The following is a 22,095-nucleotide window of genomic DNA, read 5'->3' on the forward strand; positions in this document are numbered from 1 at the left end:
TGCAGATCCAGTTTAGCATTTGTTACTGCTAGATAAACATTGTCTATTGATAGTAAATAACTTGATTAAGTTGCCAGCCTCTCCTTATTACTTACTTCATCTTGCCTTTTAATGTTCTGGAATAGTTCTGTCCACCAGAACTTTCCATGATGTTGGACAGTTCCAACATTATGGAAATACCATTATGGTAGCCACTGTGTGGCTGTGAAGGACTCGGAAAGGTAGCAAGTGCAAGTGAGGAAGTAAATTTTCAGTTTTATTTAGTTTCTAACATTTGAAAGTTTTTTTTTTTTTTTTTTTAAGGTTTTATTTATTCATGAGAGACAGAGAGAGAGGCAGAGACACAGGCAGAGGGAGAAGCAGGCTCCATGCAGGGAGCCTGATGTGGGACTTGATCCTAGGTCTCCAGGATTACGCCCTGGGCCAAAGGCAGGCGCAAAACTGATGAGCCACCCAGGGATCCCACATTTTAAAGTTTTTAATCAAAATATATATCACATGCCATAAAATCCATCCATTTGCAATTCAGTAGGTTTTAGTATCTTTAGGGTTGTGCAGCCATTACCACAATCTAATTTATATATATATAAATAAAAATAAAAATATAAATAAATAAATAAATAAATAAGTTCGATTTACCAACATATAGTATAACACTCAATGCTCATTCCATCAAGTCCCCCACCAAGTGCCTATCACCCAATCCCCTTGCCCACCTCCCCTTCCACTACCCCTTGTTCATTTCCCAGATTTAGGAGTCTCTCATGTTTTTTCACCCTCTCAAATTTTTCCCACTCATTTTCTCTCCTTTCCCCTATAATCCCTTTCACTATTTTTTATATTCCCCGTATAAGTGAAAACCATATAATGATAGTTCATAGAAAACCCAAAAGACTCCACCCCAAGATTGCTAGAACTCATACAGCAATTTGGCAATGTAGCAGGATACAAAATCAATGCCCAGAAATCAGTGGCATTTCTATACACGAACAATAAGACTGAAAAGAGAGAAATTAAGGAATCAATCCCATTTACAATTGTACCCAAATGCATAAGATACCTAGGAATAAACCTAACCAAAGAGTTAAAGGATGTATACCCTAAAAACTACAGAACACTTCTGAAAGAAAGTGAGGAAGATACAAAGAGATGGAAAAATTTTCCATGCTCATGAATTGGAAGAATTAATATTGTGAATATGTCTATGCTTACCCAGGGGATTTACACGTTCAATGCAATCCCTATCAAAATACCATGGACTTTCTTCAGAGAGTTGGAACAAATCATCTTAAGATTTGTGTGGAATCAGAAAAGACCCTGAATAGCCAGGGGAATAACGAAAAAGAAAACCATGTATACAATGGAATATTACTCAGCCATTAGAAATGACAAATAGCCACCTTTTGCCTCGACATGGATGGACCTGGAGGGTATTATGCTGAGTGAAATAAGTCAATCCAAAAAGGACAAACATTATATGGTGTCATTCATTTGGGGAATTTAAAAATTAGTGAAAGGGAATAAAGGGAAAGGAGAGAAAATGAGTGAAAATATCAGTGAGGGTGACAAAACATGAGGGACACCTAACTCCAGGAAATGAACAAGGAAGGGGTAGTGGTAGGGGAAGTGGGCGGGGGTTGGGGTGACTGGGTGATGGGCACTGAGGGGGGCACTTGCTGGGATGAGCACTGGGTGTTATGCTATATGTTGGCAAATTGAACTCCAATAAAAAAAAAATAAAAAGAAAACCAGATCTGGGGGCATCACAGTGCCAGATTTCAAGTTGTACAAAGCTGTGATCATCAAGACAGTGTGGTACTGGCACAAAAACAGACACATAGATCAGTGGAACAGAATAGAGAACCCAGAAATGGGCCCTCAACTCTATGGTCAACTAATATTTCGACCAAAGAGGAAAGACTATCCACTGGAAAAAGGACTGTCTCTTCAATAAATGGTGCTGGGAAAATTGGACATCCACATGCAGGAGAATGAAACTGGACCACTCTCTTACACCATACACAAAGATACACTCAAAATGGATGAAAGTTCTAAATGTGATATAGGACTCCATAAAAATCCTAGAGAACACAAGCAACATCCTTTTTGAACTTAGCCACAGCAACTTCTTGCTAGATATATCTATGAAGGCAAGGGAAACAAAAGCAAAATTGAACTATTGGGACTTAAGATAAAAAGCTTCTGCACAGCAAAAGAAACAGTCAACAAAACTAAAAGACAACCTACAGAATGGAAGAAGATATTTGCAAATATCAGATAAAGGGCTAGTATCCAAGATCTATAAAGAACTTATTACTAAACTCAACACCCAAGAAACAAAGAATCCAAACATGAAATGGGCAGCAGACATGAACAGAAATTTTATGGCATTCTTAACACCTCAGAAAGAAACCTGTAGTGAAAGGGAATATAAGGGAAGGGAGAACAAATGCGTGGGAAATATCAGGAAGGGAGACAGAACATAAAGACTCCTAACTCTGGGAAAGGAACTAGGGGTGGTGGAAGGGGAGGAGGGCGGAGGGTGGGGGGGAATGGGTGACGGGCACTGAGGGGGACACTTGACGGGATGAGCACTGGGTGTTTTTCTGTATGTTGGTAAATTGAACACCAATAAAAATTAATTTATTAAAAAAAAAAAGAAAGAAACCTGTAACACAGTAACAGTCATTCCTCATTCCTACTCCCCACTCCCAACCTCTGGCAAGCACTAATATACTGTCTCTTTCTGTTTCCTCTGGCCATTTCATAAAAATAGAGCACATACATGTGGTTGGTCTGCGACCAGCTTCTTTCACTTAGCATCATGTTTTTAAGATTCATGTATGTTTCAGCATGTAATAACAGTATTTTTGAATTAGAGAAATGAAACTTAGTTTTTTTGGTTTTGGCCAAATTTCTTAAATTGTTTTCCGTGGCAGTTATAATATCCTTTTTATATGAAGTTATTTTTACTGTTTTGGCTTTGTTTATAATGTAATGCTGTGCCTATGTGGCTTTTCAGTGTTCTAGAAGAGGTAGGATACTTTAATGATTTAGTTCTTTACTACTTTGTTGTTAAGTACATCAAAAGTGCTGCCCAAGTAGCAGCGCTGTGTCAGGAATTTATACAGTTCATGGTTGTTATTTAACTGTAGTCTGCTCTGGCTGGTGAAGTCTGTGAGGACTCAGAGTAATTTATAATCAGTTATGTGGCTAAGTTTCAAGAGCATTATTATTTAAAGCAATTCTTGGAGGATTTTCATTATCTAATTGCCTTTTATCTTCTTGCCACAAAATTAATACATCTTAAACATTGGGGATCATTAAAATATATGTGCAGAATGAACACTAAGGAGGGAAGATAAGAATCTGAGTTTTGTTTTTCTGATCAGATTTTTAGAATAATTGTCTGGATGTATATTCTGGCAATACAAAAGAAAATTAAGTGGTAAGGTATTTCAGTACAAGATTTTCTTTTACAAATCATTGTCAAAGCATAGCGCTTATAACTATAATAAGTAACCTAATATTGTGCATTAGATGTGCTCTTGAAAGTTGTATACAAAGCACTAATTTATAAAGGAAATAATATTTTCTCAAGTTCACAATTTTTCTGTAAAGAATCTCATTACATGGCTGAGTCAATTAGGTTGAAAGCAATGCTTGAAGGACATTTAGAAATTTGCAAATTAAAAATGAAATTACTTTTTTTGGGGTAAAACTTAAGTCTAAGGCTAAATTATCTTAATCTAGGCATTAATTTATTCTTGGTATTTTCTGAGTTTTGACCAGAAGATCTCTTGAGTAAGCCAACTTGAAGAGAATACTTGAGCTAATTTTAGTTCCTGCATATGAGATAGTAATAATATATCTTATGGTTGTTCTGTGCTTGTTGAACTGATTTGAGTTCAGATTTGAGTAGATTTTTTCCCTTTAATTTGTTAGGGCTGATATTTCCCTTTATTGATGATAAAACAGTTTTGAAGAGTTTAAGTGATTTGCCAGAGATATTTTGGCAAAACTGGTAGTCAAAGCCTCTCCTCTTCTCCCTTCCTTTCCTTGTCTTTCTTTCTTTGTCTCTTTCTTCCTTTGTCTTTCTTTCTTTCTTTCTTTCTTTCTTTTCTTTTATTATGTCTTAACTCACACAAAGTAAAATGCACAGATTTTAAATGTTCAGCTGAATGAATTTATATGTCCTATGTTCTCCTCAATATATTCCTTTGGCTGAACTCTCATCAAGGTTATTGTTATCATGGTATCTATTATAAGATAGATATATTTTTTGCCTATAAAGCAAAGCATCTATAAGATAGATGACTTTTGCCTAATCTTGAACTCTATTGTAGTATAATCAAATACAGTATGAAATCTTATGTATCTGAATTCTCTTGCCAGTATTGTGCCAATGAGTTTCATTCATGTTGCATTTAACAGAAATTCATTCTTTTTATTGCTATGTAGTAATCCATTAAATTATTATTTTTTATTCTCTTGTTAATGGATATTTTGGGTTGCTTCTAGTTTTTGGCTATTGTGAATAATCTTGCTATGAACGTTCTTGTACCTGTCTTTTGGTAGATGTAATCACTGTAATCACTATGTCTGGAGCACTTAATTCTAGGATAGAATTGCTGGGTTGTAAGGTATATGTAAACTTAGTAGATATCACAAATCAATGTTCTAAATTGATTTACGTGTCCATCAACAAAGTATGAGAATTTCAGTTCTAGTCCTTACTGACATTTCACATTGTCTTATGTTATTTTTTAAAGTGAATGTCTGTGATAGAATTAAAAACCACACACATATATATATGCACACTCACTTTTTAGTTCTACAAGAAAAGATTTGTGTAATTGTCATGAAACATCAAATACTTTTGATACCGTACAAATCAGGAGTCCTCATGTAAAACTGGCTTCTGGAATCTATTTTAGTCAATTATATGTTTGAAAAGTTTAACTTGGTGCTTCACTAATTCCACTGTAGTGTGTATTTTTACTATCTGTGGGACAGGTGCTTTTTACTGCACTTATTTTAAGTGCCCACGATTCCAAAATTTAAGTGAATATTATCTTTGTTCTTTCTTATTTAGTTTGTACTTAAATCCCAGAATTATGAAGATGAATATTGAGAATTTGTCTATAAACATTTTTGTAACATTAGTTTTACTTTGGTACAATATCATTGTAGTTTTTATGTTTATCTTTGGTTGCCTGCTTGCTTTGTAATTCCTCAGTTCTTGAATTACTTTGTAATTCTGCAGAATATGGATCTCTGAGATCATATTTGCCATGAAGGTGAATTTTACCAGTTGCTCTTTTCCCTACAGTGTGATTATTCCACCATAATACAGGAGAGTTTGCATTTCAGCAATGCTGGAAAGTTTCTCTTAAAAGTGTTGAGAAGTAAAAATAGCTTTTCTCTACCAGTGAGGTTTGCTGCAGTGAAAGAGCGTATTGTGGCCAATTCTCAGCCCAGCATGTCTGATGCAGCACAGAGAACTCTAGCTCAAGTGTGAAGAGAGTGGATTCCTAGGGCCAATCCAAGATTAACACACTATTTTAATTCCAACAGATTATATCTCCTTTTAAGGGCTCATCTGAAAAATTGGGTATCATAAGATTTCCCTTTATTTTTAATTTTAATTTTGTGTTTAAAAATGCTTTGAAAAATGTGTTAATAAATTGTTTTTATTAAAATTTTTTTTCTTTTTTGACAGTGTTTTGATTAGTTGTGAAGGTTAGAAGATATATTTTGATTCTGGAAAAAACAAAACCTTTACCTTAAAGAAAAATGCTGGTTGGATGACATTTAAATAAATAGTATTCAGGAAACAATGCAATGAGTATCTAAAAATATTTTTTTTGTGTGTATGTATTTAGTTATTAAGTCATTACAAATACTGGTAGTTTTTGTTTTGTTTTTTAATGGAGAAGTGAGCTTATTTATTTATTTATTTATTTATTTAAAAATGAGAGTGTGAACATAAGGGGTTGTGGGAAGGAGAAGCAGAGGGAGAGGGAGAAGCAGACTCCCTGCTGAGCAGAGAGCCTGACTGAGGGCTTGACCCCAAGATTCCAAGATCATGACCTGAGCTGAAGGTAGCTGCTTAACCCACTGAGCCACCCAGGCGCCCCTACTATAGCAATATATATATTATATATTTATGTATATATAGACTATATTATATATTTATATATATACTATATATTGTATATTTATATACAATATATAGTATATATAGCAATATATATTTATTTAACTATAGCCATTTCAATGAAAATTATCATCTAGCTAAATGAGCTCTTTTACCGTAAATATTTTCTAGTAAATAGGATGACACAAAGTACAGCCAGAATTGACTAACTATATTAGTTTTCAAATGAGATAACTTAAAAGAAAATACTATACAATTATATAAGATCCATACTATCAAACAGATGTAGTTTTGGCTCCAAAAAGAGGTAGAATAATGATGCTATGTTATATATATTTCTGCAGTATTGGTTGTTATTAGGATAAAAATTTTGGCCAAACTTAATCAAACCATATCTTTTAGAGTCCCATTCATTTGGAATTTGTGTAAGATAGGAAGTTTGTTTGTATTTCTCTTGTTCATTCAATCAAGAAATATGTATTGAGTACTTACCAGATACAGTGCATGGTGCTGAAAGTGTAGCACTGAACAGGATGGGCAGGACTCCTGCCTTCGTAGGGCTTCATTTTAGGGAGGACAGCATTAGACAAGTATATGGTTATTTTAGTATCCTTCTGGCAATGCATGTAAGAGAGAGGCACAGGTCCTTTGAGTGTGTACTGAGGGGCCTCATCTGGGGCCAGTTTGCTCAGGCTTCCTAAGGAAGTGGAGAGATGAGGCCTGTGCCTCCAGTGGAGGGAAGTGTGTGGAGAACATGGACAGCGAAGGGAGAGTTGGTGGTGCTGTAGGAGTGCAGGTGTAGGGAGAGCGGGGAGATAGAAGGCAGGCAGGCCAGGGCATTCAGGGCCTTCGAGACCACATAGGGTTTTAGAACTTTTACTTGGCAGAGGGAACCCATGGAAGAATAGTAAGGGGGGAGTCATATGGCATAGAGCAGCCATGAGAAGTGCTTGTAAGTATGTGGCCCTGGGTACTTATACTGCAGCATAAGCACCGTTTTCCTCGATTGCTGTGTGACTTGATTGTTACTTTCCTGGATTCTGTCACTTGTCTGCTCAGCAGTGAGTCCCCTCCAAGGATCCTACTTAAAAGAGCACCCATGTCTCCCTCTCTGCATTGCTGGCCCCCCCCCCCCTTTTTAAAATCCTATTTCCCTTTCTTTTTTTTATTTTTATTTTTTTTATTTTTTTTTTATTGGTGTTTAATTTACCAACATACAGAAAAACACTCCCTTATTTAAAATGCCATAATCTTTCCCTTTCTTAATGGTATTTTTGTTGTATTGAATTTGTCAGACTCTAGGACGCTCTGTAATTTACTTGTTTTTGTGTGCTTTTCCTCTTTCTCCATTGGACTGTAAGCTCCCTCAGGGAAGGCAGTGAGGCCTGTTTGTTCACAGCTATGTGTCCAGTGCAAGAACAGTGTCTTGCACATAGTAGGCACTTTGTAAATATTTGTTGAACGGATTTTGAATACAGACTTGTAAAACATTTCTGGGGAATAGTTGATGACTTAGAATGAAGGAGGCCTTATGTCCCTTAGTTTCTGACAGTCCAGGCAGTCTGAGATTGTAGCTGTCAAACATTTGATTATAACTGCAAGGGCAGATGGGCTTCTTCATATTTGGTTGTATTTTAACTACAAAAATATTTGAAAATAAAGTGGAATCCCTTCTACATACCAGATGGTATAAACAACCAGTATATGTTGTTGAATGAAGGAATACTTCATCAAAGTTGAGAGCACAAGTGTATTTTAAATCTTTATATAGATGATTAAAAATGCAGTAGATCTCTAAGTATATGACTTCTTAAATGGAAAAAGGAAATTACAAGGGAAAGTTATAGTATAATCTTATTTGTATTTTTTATAAAAGATGTACATCTAATGCATAGAAACTTCTGCAGTTTACAGAGAAATCTACTTTTTTTTTTTTTTTAAAGATTTTATTTATTTATCCATGAAAGACACACAGAGAGAGAGAAGCAAAGACACAGGCAGAGGGAGAAGCAGGCTCCATGTAGGGAGCCCGATGCGGGACTTGATCCCAGGTCTCCAGGATCACGCCCTGGGCTGAAGGCGGTGCTAAACCCCTGAGCCACCCAGGCTGCCCTACACAGAAATCTACTAATTGTGATTGCATCTTAGCAGTGGTAGTGAGGGATGATAAGAGGGAGGTTTTTATTTTATGTTCTATGTTGATTGGATATTTTATCATAAATATGTACAAAGAATTTCATGTAAAACTCAGGTCAGTTAAAACAATGTACACAAATTTTTTAAAAAAGATTTTATTTATTTATCTGAGAGAGAGAGAGAGAGAGAGAGAGAGATAGTGAGAGAGAGAGAGCATGAGCAGAGGGAGAGGAAAAAGCAAACTCCCAGTTGAACTGGGAGCCTGGCACAGAGCTCAATCTCAGGACCCTGGGATCATGACCTGAGCTGAAGGCAGATGCCTAACTGACTGAGCCCCTATATACTCTTAATATTTGCACACAAATATTAATGAGGTTCCATACTACTTGTCAAGTCATACTTCTAGTTCATAACTATACTTAATACCCAGAAGCTGATCATATAGGCAAATGTCCTTTGGAGTTCTGAGTGTAGGAGTCAGGGAGACTCAGGAGACTTATAAGTCAGGGAGAGGTCAGCTGGAAAAGATAACACTCTGGTACAGCTCTAAGGGAAGGCACAGAGATGCTCTTCCTTATTTGATTCTTTCTTGTGACATTTCTGTTTGGAAGGAGCACTATTTGATTATCTCAAATACTGCTTCATCAGTTTTTGATATTGTCCTGTAAGATAGATTATTTCTCTGCCTTTCACTTCTTGTTAAGTTTGTCTTTGAAATCTTGTGAGATTTCAGGATTTTCTATTAGCAATTACAGCTATTTCAGGAATACTTTAAAAAATCTTAATAGAATAGGAAATTCAAGCAAAAAGAAAAATATATCCAGGAGGAAAAGATCAAGATTGTGTACATTGAACAGTATGGAGGATAGTAGTACATTTTTATATTATTATCATGGAAATCAGCTTAAGGGAAATGATAAAATGCAATTTGGGGCCTTCTACATTTTGTCCTTTTTTAAAAAAAAACTAGGCAGAAAACAAAAAAATACTTCTCTTGGACAAGGTATATCTTAAAAGTTTAGGTTCTCTATTTCTCCTCCTAAAACCAAATAACACAATAAAAAAAGATCAAGTGGAATGAATAGTTAATTCATTTAGTGAACAAACATTTTTAAAGTGCTGGGGTTTTTGGTGTTTGTTTTTTCTTTCGGTTTTTCTTTCTTCTTTTGCCAGGGATTATGCTTAAATGTTGAGATTAAGAAAGACTCCTCTTTTGCTTTCTGGTCAAATGGGGATGACTGATACACACACGCACATATTCATACACACTCGCACCAAAGGATTTACAATAGAGATTTATATGTGGCACATGAAAATGATTAATTCCATCTGGAGAAATGATCAGCAAACATTTGTTGATTATTATATGACAGATACCATTGAAAACTCTTTTATATACAAACTAATGAAATTATATTGACATTCCACGGGGTTTGTTGTATTATCCCTATTTTATAGGTAGAAAGCTCTTTCAAGTTACATAGTTTATAGGTGGCTGAGTGTGGCAGGCTGGTTCCAGAGCCTTTGTTCCTAACGATTGTATACTACTATATACTACTACTGTACTATATGCTACTGCTTTTTTTTCATGATGGAGGAGTTAACTGTTGATCTAAGACTTGCAGTAGGTGAGTCAATTTGGATGGTGACAAGAATGGGGGAGAGCTCTTCAGTTAGTTGGAGATAGAGATCTGGTTCTCAGGTGAAAGTAACTGTTGGAACTGGCATTTTAAGATCACTTGTTATCCTAGAATTTGACATATTAATGAGGTGATAAGATCCAAAAGAGATAACAATTTGGTGATAATTCTTTCAAGAAACCTTCATGTATTAGGAGGAAGAAAGATGGAGAGATTGGTAGAAGCGTTAGGGACAACGCTAAGATGGGAAAGGATTGAGTATATTTAGAGGCTGAGGAGAGGAAGCCTATCAGAGACTGAAGATGTAGAGAGGGGTCTGATGGATGGAGCATCATTTGGGAGGAATGAGATATAGACTTTGCTGGGGCTGAGGGTTGTGGACAGGAATAAGTCTGCTGGTCTCCTAGGTGAGAGAGTGGCAAGAATGGCTGTAGGCATCATTCAGTTTGACGGTGAGATGTTGGCAGCTGGTGAATCTAACCAGTGGTATGTATATTTTCTCATACTGCTGAGAGTAAGGGAAGAGAGTAGGACACTGGGATAGTGGTGAGTTGTGGCTAACTGGGGAATGGCAGAAAGAACAAATCCATAATTGCTTGTTTGGCTTTGCAGGATTGTATGATTTTCTCCAGCAGTATTGAATTACCTTTGTCTGGGAGTAGAGTTGGTGACTTGTTGGCTTGATGGAAGGCTGATTATTTAGAAAGAAATTTGTTGAGTAATTTTATACATGAGAGTAATAGGACACATGTGAGTGAAAGATAAGGAAGTGATATAATAATTCAATCATTTGCCAGTGTTGCCTTCATTATATACTTTGAAAGTGATTTTGGGAATAGTATTTGGACTGCTTCATTATGTATAATAGATGCGAGTACAGTTTTAGAAGCAAGATCTTTAATATGCACATTTATAATGTGAGTCTGGAAGCTCTATGACAATGAAGAATCCATATTTGAAATGTATCATGTATTTCAACATAGTATAGTAAAATGGACACAGAAAAGAAAGGCTTAGTGAAACAAGACATTTTTGTGTCAAGAGGAAATAGATGAAAAATGGAAGAGAAGAGAGTGTCCTAGTTGCATTTTTATTCATTATATGTAGAAACCTTGCTTAGGCTATCTCTACACAGGAAAAATGGAATTCCTCTTTCATAAAGGAATACTACCTGCTGACTTAATTGGAAAAATAACATATATTTTTTCCATTATGGAAGATTGTTTTAGAGCTGAAAATTCCCTCTTTTTTTTTTGGGTCATTTCTGCTAATGTTTTGAGTTTTCAGGCAAATTATATTACTGGATGCATAGTGCTTTTGGGAAGCTATATTCACTACTTTCTAGGTAAAATCTAAGATAACCTTTTCCTGATACTTTTGACAATTTCACCAAATGTACTTATATTGTAATTGAATGCTTGGAATTTCCTTGAAATTTTAGGTTTTATGAACTTTGAATTAAAACACAGAGCGTAGTAGCATCATGTATATTAGGTTTTGTGAATTTCTATAACATTCTTTTTTTTTTTTTTTTTTTTAATTTTTTTTTTTTATTATTTATTTATGAGAGTCATACAGAGAGAGAGAGAGAGAGAGAGAGAGGCAGAGACATAGGTAGAGGGAGAAGCAGGCTCCATGCACTGGGAGCCTGACGTGGGATTCGATCCCGGGTCTCCAGGATCGCGCCCTGGGCCAAAGGCAGGCGCCAAACCGCTGCGCCACCCAGGGATCCCTTTCTATAACATTCTTGATTCTCTCCTTTTCTTCCTTCCTTTTTATTTTATTAGCATATTCGTTAAAGCTAGAGTCTGAAAATTCTTCTTGTCTCTCTGTTCTTACAGATGTTAGGCTCATGGTAAATACTTAGAGAAGAGCCCAGGCCAGGTGTTGCTATTAGTTTTGCTAAAATGTAGGTGCCTGGATTATTCCTCGGATATTATTATTGTTTATTTCAAGTTCCAGATTTTACTGCAGTTTCTCTAGAACTGTGCTATTGAGCTGATAGTTATTAAAAATTATAGAGCAAAGGTCATTTTCAAATGTTTAATTAGACTTCTTCTATGCTCTGTATATATGTATTTTTAAGTTCCTATTTATTGAATTTCTACAAAATATCTAGCTGTATGCTGAATGAATAACAGTACTCCTTCAGTACTCCTTGAGGGTATCATCCTCATTAAGGACAGAGAAATTGAGTATTGGAAAAGTTCAGTGACTAACCTCAGACCATTTAAATATAGGCCCATCTCAAAGCATACAGTTTTATCTTTTTAATTTTATTGTCATTGTTTGATATTTCTAGGATTATGAAGAGTAGTGTTATCTCTATAATGCCTCTCTCCAGGACTAAGTGAAACATTGCAAGATAACATTTATCAAGCCATCTCAAGGATATAGTTACTTTGTTCCTTGATTTCCCTGTGTGTTAAGTAGTCTTGAACCATGTAGGTTTAATTTGGCAGAGAAAACCAACTGCATTTCTAAGAGGTAGAGAGGAAAACAAAAATGGAGATTGACTTTTGAAAAAATATTAGGGACTTTTGGATGTTCTGATGATAAGAAACTCAATAAAAAAAAGTACAGACTTTCTGTATGTGCATGATCTCATCATGTCTTTAAATACTTTTCAATTTTAAAACCTTGTACTTGTTCTTGCATAGAGTTCTCAGTATGTGCAGTGTGTTGCTGGGTGCCTGCAGCTGATGCTTCGGGTCAATGAGTATCGCTTTGCCTGGGTAGAAGCAGATGGGGTAAACTGGTGAGTAGCCTTTTACTTTGAATGTAGAATGACATTTGAAAGCATCTCTCCTTGACATTTTCAAAGAAATTAAAACAGTTAATCATCTAAAAGAAATACATTTTTTCCATGTCTGTTTAATAATAGATTATGCTAACCTTCATGGAAGTCAGTAACTACTCAATGGAATATCTCCCCTTTCCCTCACTTGACCTGTGCTATTTAAGAGGTTAAGAACTCTGACAAGCCTAGTGCTTGATAGAACAAATTATAGGTATTCAGAATAGAAGAACAAGTATGAAAGTATTTTGTGGTGAATGTAGGTAAAAACAAGAAAAGGTCTTACCCAGAAGAGTTAATATAACCCATTTTTTGTAATGCTGTGTAATTAGTCTCTTTGGGGTCTTAATTTGCAGGTCCAGAAGCCCTGAAAAGCTGTCCTCTCAGGTTAGCAAAGATGCTTATATACAAATTATGCACTCCCATCTCCAAACAAACAAAATTCTTTTTTACTACCAAAAAGCCAGTTTATTTCTTAATAATGAGAGATCTCACTGCTCTTACTCTTGGTTAGTAAAGACCTTGTTTATGTACTGAAAAACCTATACAGGAAACTAAAGCAAACTTTGTCAACAGAAGTTTGCTTGATGAGCAAGAAGAGTTGATTAAAGACTTCTGATGCTGTGTCATCAGACATTAGACTCTACTAGGCTGATGCCTCCATCTCCAGTGTAGGGATACACCTGCTAGAGGAATCTCAACTAGTATTTCCATTGCAACTTCCTCAACTAGGTTACTTTCACAAATGGCTTTTCTTATGACTTGCATAGAATTGTCATGAAATGCCCATTTACCATTGATTCAGTAAATTAGTAATCTTTTCTTTCTTTCTTTTTTTTTTTTAAGATTTATTTATTCATGAGAGACAGAGAGAGGCAGAGACACAGGCAGAGGGAGAAGCAAGCTCCCTGCAGGGAGTCTGATGTGGGACTCCATCCTGGATCCCAGGATCACGCCCTGAGCCCAAGGCAGATGCTTAACCACTGAGCCACCCAGGGTCCCAATAAATTAGTAATCTTGTATTAATATGCAAAATTTCAATCTTTTTATACTTACTTAACCTTCAGTATGTTAGGAAAAATAGTCCTGGCAATTTGCCACATGGACTTTTTAGAAAACATATGTTTGGTCATTTTATGTATAATTAATAGAATAATGAATAAAGAAATAGTGAAAAACAACCATTAGAAATTCTTTTTTTTTTTTTTTAAAGATTTTATTTATTTATTCAAGAGAGACACACAGAGAGAGGCAGAGACATAGGCAGACGGAGAAGCAGGCTCACTGTGGGGAGCCGATGAGGGACTTGATCCCAGGACCCTGGGTTAAGCATCTGACTCTTGATTCCAGCTCAGGTCATGATCTCATGGTTGTGAGACTGGGTCCCATGTCAGGCTTTCTGTTTAGAAGGGAGTCTGCTTGAGATTCTCTCTCTCTCCCTCCCCCACCCTCATATGCACTATTTCTCTTTCTCCAAAAACTAAAAAAAAAAGATTTTTTTCCATGGTAAATCTTTTTGTGGTAAGTGAATTTTAGTGCACAAATGTCATACAAGATGAAAGATAACCATCACATACCCTTTTAGCAAAATGGAATGGTCCAGGTTCTGGTTGCAGAATATTGTGTTGAAGGCTTTCATGATGAACCGCTAAATAAGTGAAAATACCGTATTTCCTTTTTTTTGTCCTTATATATTTTCACTTTTTGATTATTGAGTTTGAGAAAATGCATTTATGATACAGTCATCTGAAGACAGAGTTTGAGATTTCACTTATATGATCAATTGCTTCATCATTGTTAGAGAACAGAATGCTCTTTGCTTTCAACTTCTGGTTCATCTAATAATGACTTTTGAATAGACTTTTGAGTTGAGGGCAGGCATAAATAAAGATATAGTATGTTAACTTGTTGATAATATTGCAATAAAAAAACTCACTTAATCTTTTCATTTTTAAAGAAACAAAACCTGTACTTTCTACATGTCCATTTCTTTTGTTTAGGATTGAAAGTTTTTCTTGTTTCTTTCTTTTTGGTATTCCTCAAATCACAAGCAAGAATCATGTAGAGGAGGAAAAAACTCAAGGGTAGCCTTTTTGAAGAGAATAGAACTGATATTTTAAAAAGTCCAGTACATTTCTATCTATAATTTTTGTTGTTGTTGTTGTTGCTGTTGAGAAGCCTATTATGTGGGAGCACCCGGGAGACTCAGCCTGATTTCAGGCTCAGGTCTTTGTCTCAGGGCCCTAGGATTGGGCTGTCTGTCAGGCTCTGTGCTCAGTGGGGAGTCAGCTTGAGATCCTCTTTCTCCCTCTGTTCCTCCCACTGCTTGTGCTTTCCCTCTCTGTAAATAAATAGATAAAATCTTTAAAAAAGCCTATTATGTGGATGATACAATACTATTTCTAGATGTTTATATACTTATGTGAGATCAAAAATGTACTTTGCATTGTCTTGCATATTGACTTCACTAGAAAGTCTGCTGGTTAGCATTGATTTATTAAATACTGGAGCAAAAGGGGGCTTTTCTGGGATAATTGCCTCCATAGATTCAATTGGTGTTGAAGTATTTTGAAAGTGTAAAGTAGTAGATAATGAAAATAGTATATAAATGAGAGGTAAGATTTATTCTGAATGTCAAAACATGACATTATTGGGTGATATTGTGTAATGAGGTGCAAGGTGCTCATGGTTGTGAAGAGCAGCACCTAGCTAAAGGTGTACAATTCAGCTAGGAAATCAGCTGTTTGTCTCCCTATGCCCTGTATTGCCTTGATTTCTTTTAAGACCTTAATTAAAAACAAAACGGAACACTAAATAATTATTTTGGCTCATGGACCTTAGCCTTCTAATTTTGGATTTGGTAATTTATTTTTTGAACTCTCTGCATAATGTTATACTATATAGTACAAGGAATACAAAGAAACCTATGGTTCCTTTTCTTTTAAAAAATTGTAATCTAGTTGGAAAGTATTACATAGCTAACAAATGTAGCATTCAAATTCTAGAAGTTTTTCAATGACTAAAAATAAAACTAAACTCATCAGTTTGAGAGGGACAGCAGAGACCTAAATGGGCTGGATACTGACTCATCCTTCATTCCCCAGGGTCACTTCCTTTGAGAATCCTTCCCTCCCACTGCTCTAGACTCTGAGTTCCTTGAGAGCATGGGCAGTGTCTGTCTTTGCCACCATTATGTCTTTGTGCCTTGCACTGTACCTGCCATAAAGCTCTTCAACAAATGTTAAATTACTGCATTTAGGTTTATCTTGGGCCATTGTGTCCTTTGTATCCCCTTAGCACATTTTCATGCTCCACTGTCCTCAAGAGTTAGGATTCCTGCCCCCATGGGAAACTCTTCTGTATTCTGGCGAATAGGAACTTTCTTTTGCTTCATTGGAGTTTTTCTTATGGTTAATATTTGGATGTAGAAGACTTCCTTATTTTTTCAATAGAATCATATATATTGCAGACAGATTTTGAACTCTGAAATTTCTCTGCCGTGTTCATCATTGTTGACTGCTGCTTCCTTTGAAACCTTTCTGTCTTGGTTTCAGCAATAGTGTATTGGTCCAGAGCTCTGTATAACCCCACTGGTCATCTACAGATTTTTTAAACAGAGATAATATAATATAAAGAACTGTTAACTAGGTATACATGTTTATTAGGTTTCTGAAAACAAAAGAACTCTCAAGTGTCAGAGAGGTAGCAAATAGATGCTTCCCCTAAAGCTAGGGAACAAAGGTAAGAGATTGGAATTACTAAAATTTACGTGCTTGTGTTCCTGAACTCAGAGGAAGTGCCTCATAGGTTAGGGACCCAGATGGCTGGTGCTGTTATTTTTGAGGGTATGCAGAGAGGCTATTTGGCTGACACTGTTGCAGACTGAATTCAGCTGCTTTCCACGAGAAAGCACCATCTCTGCTGCTGAGGTGAGGAACTCTTGCTGGAGTGATACCTATAGGAGAAAGAAGCTGACAGGACAAAGCCTTTTTTACCTCTATCTTGGCAGTCAGTCTCTAGCAGCTCCTGTCCGCAGATCCAGCTGGAAGAGCAGAATGAACTGTGGCTCCGAGTCCCAGCCGCAGTATCACAAAGAGTGGGACGCTTACTTTATTTAATAAGTGGAGCAATCAGACAGCAAAAGGAAATTAGTATTAGGGTATTAATAGAATAGAATGACTTGATTTTGCAGTGTTTGAAACGCTGACACCAGTATTAAAAACAAGTCTTAAATAACAACCCCAAATAGAAAAAGTGTTAAGGGAGAAATCAAGCATGAGAAAATTAAGGGCAATTCAACAAATTTATGACTGTATATAAATCACAAAAAATGGAGAAATGGCACAAATATAAGCCTCCCACTAAGTTGTTAGTTGTAGATTGTAAAATTACATTTAAAAATTTATTAGACTTTTTAAAGAGCAATTTTATGTTAACAGAAAAATCAGAAGTCAGAATTCCTATGTATACTTGCCTTTCCACAAGCTTGCACTGTTATATTAAATGTTTTGTTAATGTGTGTTCCTTTTCAGCATAATGGGAGTTTTGAGTAACAAGTGTGGCTTTCAACTCCAATATCAAATGATTTTTTCAATATGGCTCCTGGCATTCAGTCCTCAAATGTGTGAACATCTGCGGCGTTATAATATCATTCCTGTCCTGTCCGATATCCTTCAAGAATCGGTCAAAGAGAAAGTGACAAGGATCATTCTTGCAGCATTCCGTGTAAGTGTTTTGTAGTATTTTTTTAATGGTGTGTGTCTGTGTCTGTGTATGTGTGTATGTGAGGCATTTTCCCTGTGGAGTATATTTGAGGGCTTTTAGCAGGTGGGAAAAAATTGCTTGTTTTCCATGTAGTTATGAAACCATTGGTGAACATAGAGTGAAATCTCACTAATTTGTATTGTGGCATGGGGGAGTGGGATTAGGGAAAAACCATTTGAGTGGATAAAATATATGAGTTATAGAAAACTTATAGGAGATGTAATTGTATGATGTTCATGTAGAGGAAATCTCTTTCTGTTGCAGTGCGTTCCAAGACAGTTATGGAAGTTTTTCTCTTAAGGGGCCCTTATTTTAGTATAGAGTTGTATTTCAGGTTCTGGATCTGCTGATGAGCAGTTTATTTCCAAGGCAACACTAAAGATACAGAATCATTTTGTATAGTAAAGTTGTCCTATTAGGATATTAGAATTTGGGTGATTATTTAAGTCAGCTCTCTCCCTTGAACAGATGAGGGAGTTGAGGACAAGAGGGGGAGCAGAGTTAGAATCTTAATCCTAGGTCTTATGGCTGCCAGGCAGCTATAACACAGAAATAAAGTATGTTAATTGGTTGCCCAGACTCAATATATTTATTGTAGTAATTCTGTGTTGATTACATTGTTGGTCACCTTGGGATTTAATCTGGCTTCTGAGGGATGACTTGGCCAACCTAGTGTCTTTTAAGAATGTTACCCAAGAGTAATAATAGTGAGCAGTTCAGAGAGTGCTTACCCTGTGTCATGCATCGTTCTAAGGCTTTCCATTTGTTAACTCATTTAATGCTTACCACTGCCCTATAACATGGTGATTATTATTATTTTTAGTATCATTAATGTTAGTATTGGTCTTCTCATTTTACAAATGGGGATATTGAGACGGAAGGCATGTTGCTGGTAGACATGCATATCCAAGTTATTGCCTTCACAGTCTTTAACTATTATTTACTCTTAATGCTTTCTTCAAATAACAGCAAATCAAAAGTAAAGAGTAGTACAAATGTATTGCAAAAATTTAAATAGCGTAGACCTCATATCGGCCAGTCACTAACATCTTTCAGATTTTTCTAAGCACATAGAGTTAAATATATAAATAGGTGTGTTATTTTATTCTGTATTTAAAAATAAAATGACATATTAGATATACTGTTCCATAACTTTATTCCTAGCAATACATAATGAGTACATGTTCATTTTCGTATATGTGGATCTTCACTAATTTTTTAAATGTCCGCATTCTACTGTGTTGATGTAAAGTGGTTTCTTTAGGCAATGTCCTTTTGTTGGGCATGTGGGGTGTTTTCCCGTTTCTTCTACATGTCTGCCCACCTGATGAATATTTCTGTTGGATATAGTTCTATGGAATTGTTGAACCAAATAATAAACTTTTACAGTTTTGATAGGGAACATCAAATCACCTTTCATAAATGTGCAAATTTACATTTCCATCAACTATGTATTGAGAGTGAATGCTTTTCCATTCTTCCTCTTGTGTTTCTTTTAATTATTACAGAAGATGAGGTGAAATGTGAAATCAGGGACGCCTGGGTGGCTCAACAGTTAAGTGTCTGCCTTTGGCTCAGGGTGTGATCCTGGAGTCCCGGGATCGAGTCCCAATCGGGCTCCCTGTGTGGAGCCTGCGTCTCCCTCTGCCTGTGTCTCTGCCTCTCTCTCTCTTTCTCTGTGTCTCTTGTGAATAAATAAATAAAATCTTTAAAAAAAAAAAAGGAAAAGTGAAATCATTATTTTAAATTTGTATTCTGTTAATAATAAATGAAGCTGAGCATTGTTTAATATTTTTATCAGCTATTTATATTCCTCCTATAAATTGCTTATTCATAACATTTGTCACTTTTAAAATTTTACGTGTAGGAACTCTTTTATAGATGTTTGTAGTTAATAACTAATGTTTATTGAGAGCTTATTCAGGGTAAGGCACTATTCTGATTGCTTTAAATGTGTTACTCATTTAATCCCCCAAGAACTCCGTGCCATAGGCATTAGGCTGCACGAGATTAAGTAATTTGCCACAATAGCTAGGAAGCGGCAGAGCAGGAATTTAGTCATGTTCCTAACCATCATGCTTAACCTGCCTTTGAGACTGAGAATAATAAATGTTATAATTTTTATTGAGTGATTTTCATACATTGTCTTATTTAATCTTCATGATTATCCACTAGGCTCTATGATTACTTTTATTTTATAGATGGGGAATCCAAGATTTGGAGATTGATTCCTTAGTAAGCAATAGGATTGGAGTTTCAGTGAGCACTGTCTGGCTCCGAAGCCACCATCTTAACAGCTGTCATCTCCTTTGTTTCTTTTCTCGGTGCATTTTCTCAGGAACCATAAGAGTGACATTAAAAGGTCCTATGAAATAGGAATTCAGATTCCTTACTTGAAAATACATTATTTTTCATGTAGAAATTGTTCTATGGCCCTTGAGAAGTTTATTCTTGAGAAATAGGTAAATGTGATACCTTCTATGCCTCACCATACTGGTTCTGCCATTAGGTTTTCTAAGTGAATTGTGTCTACGTGAGTTGTCAAGGTAAATTTCAGTCTAGTCCAGATAAGGTAATAATTAGTTCCTAAATCAGAGCAGTTTGTATTAATGAGTATTTTAGTAGCTAAATTGAATGTACTTTTTCTTCTATTTGAGTGTTTCATTATCCATATTTTTTTTCAGTAAAGATGAACAATTCTTTGCTGAAGAATTCCAATGGTCTCCTTTCATTGCTACAGCTGAGTTTAATTCACAACCAAGTTTTGAGTCCCTTTTATATTCCACACATTATGCTAATCAATAGGGAACACAAATGCCTGCAATATATCTTGACATTGAAAGTCTTATAGTTCAGTAAAGACAGAATATGTAAATAAATAATATCAGTTCAGTGGAACATTAAGTAATGTACAAGAGGAAAAATAGTATAAAAGAGGTAGAGGGTAAGATAGGGGGTTTAAGGAGAAGTTTTAAAGAGGAGAAAGCTCCAAGAGATTTTGGAAAGATACCTAGGAGTGTTTTAGTACTAAGGTGGAGAGAGGTTGATAAATGTTAACAAATAAAGAAGCTGACTTCTAGAATTCTCAGTAATTTGTTCTTGTAGATTGATTATAGCCCCCTGCCCCCACCCTGGCAGGTGAAGTGAATATTAAGGGAATAAATAGAGCACCTAAGTCTGGCTCTTGAAGATACAGTCCTGACTTGTGGCCATTTGCTTTCTGAAGGAACAGACCTACTCTGTAAAATGGAGCACTTGCTTTCCTGATCTGTGTTATCCTTCCAGGCACAAATCCTTCAGCCATCCTGTCACTGAGTCACCCCAATGTGTATTCATACTCTGGGCATCACCCACCAAAGCCCAGTGTCTTTGAACAGGATTGCTCAGCTCTGCCTGTGCATTTTGAAATTCTACTCATTTTGGTTGAATAGGGATTATATCTTCTCTACTTAGTATATTTATTTTCTGAAAGCTTAAACCTCTTCCTATTTGATTTGTCTTTGTTTTGAGTTTCTCCCTTGTTTCTTCTTTCTGTCCTGTGGTAGGTATAGGAGCCTTTATTTTACTACAACTTCCTATCCCGAATTAAGCACTTGTCATTAAGAAAATGGAAAAAAAATTGATCTTTTTCCTGTTTATAAAAACAATATGACCGGGATGCCTGCGTGGATCAGCGGTTTAGCGCCTGCCTTCAGCCCAGGGCATGATCCTGGAGACCCAGGATCGAGTCCCACATTGGGCTCCCTGCATGGAGCCTGCTTCTCCCTCTGCCTATGTCTCTGCCTATCTTTCTCTGTCTCTCATGAATAAATAAATCTTAAAAAAAAAAACAAAACAATATGACCTTATGGTTAAATAAAGATACTCTGGTGGGGTTCTTGGCTGGCTCAGTAATTGAGCATCTGCCTTCGGCTCAGGTCATGATCCTAGGGTACTGGGATCAAGTCCTACCTCTGTCGGGCTCCCTGCGGGGAGCCTGCTACTCCCACTGCCTATGTCTCTGCCTCTCCCTCTGTGTCTGTCATGAATAAATAAAATCTTAAAAACAAAAAAGATACTATGGAAAAATATTAAGAAAAAAGTTTAAAAATTAAGCATAGTCTCACTCTCAGATATGAAAGCCTGTTGATATTTTAATACCTGTAATTTATGATCTTTGTTCCCTTCCTACAAGGGGGATCAACTCTGGATGAATTGCAGTGGGCACTGAAAACCTGAATGGTTAAGAAGGAGTTTGAATTATCATTTCTTTATAGTTTGGGCAGATCATGCTTAGCATCAGTTTCTGCAGTGTGTGCACTCGGGTTGGAGGTAGTGTGTGTGCTCATCATGCACAGTGAAGGTCAGGTTCATTGGCTTTTCAGCTGGCTTCTGTACCTTTGGCAAGTTGGCTTAGCCTCTCCGTGCTTTGGTTTGTTCATGTGTCTGGTAAGAGTAATATCATCTGTCCTAAGGCTGTCATTGGGTTTTATGCTTCTATGATAATACCCTTTTAAAAAATAAATGGGGGTTAAATGAATACTTGGCATATAGTAGGCACTCAATAACTATTTGTGACTGTATGAGGGACTGAATTCACAAAAACACTGAAGTAGAAG

At 36.2% G+C, this 22,095-nt stretch overlaps 1 protein-coding gene across 2 annotated transcripts in view; it reads left to right on the top strand.

Annotated features, from left to right (window-relative positions):
- ATP6V1H (ATPase H+ transporting V1 subunit H) overlaps positions 1 to 22,095 on the top strand; it is a 126,669-nt gene that overhangs the window by 26,327 nt on the left and 78,247 nt on the right. For both annotated transcript variants that reach the window (XM_041769054.1, XM_041769053.1), the window contains 2 exons: positions 12,597 to 12,694; positions 17,266 to 17,458. In XM_041769054.1, the coding sequence (XP_041624988.1) occupies positions 12,597 to 12,694; positions 17,266 to 17,458 (291 nt within the window). The remainder of the gene's footprint in view (positions 1 to 12,596; positions 12,695 to 17,265; positions 17,459 to 22,095) is intronic.

The sequence above is a fragment of the Vulpes lagopus genome, chromosome 9 (genome assembly GCF_018345385.1).
Source record: "Vulpes lagopus strain Blue_001 chromosome 9, ASM1834538v1, whole genome shotgun sequence".
Classification (NCBI taxonomy): Eukaryota; Metazoa; Chordata; class Mammalia; order Carnivora; family Canidae; genus Vulpes; species Vulpes lagopus.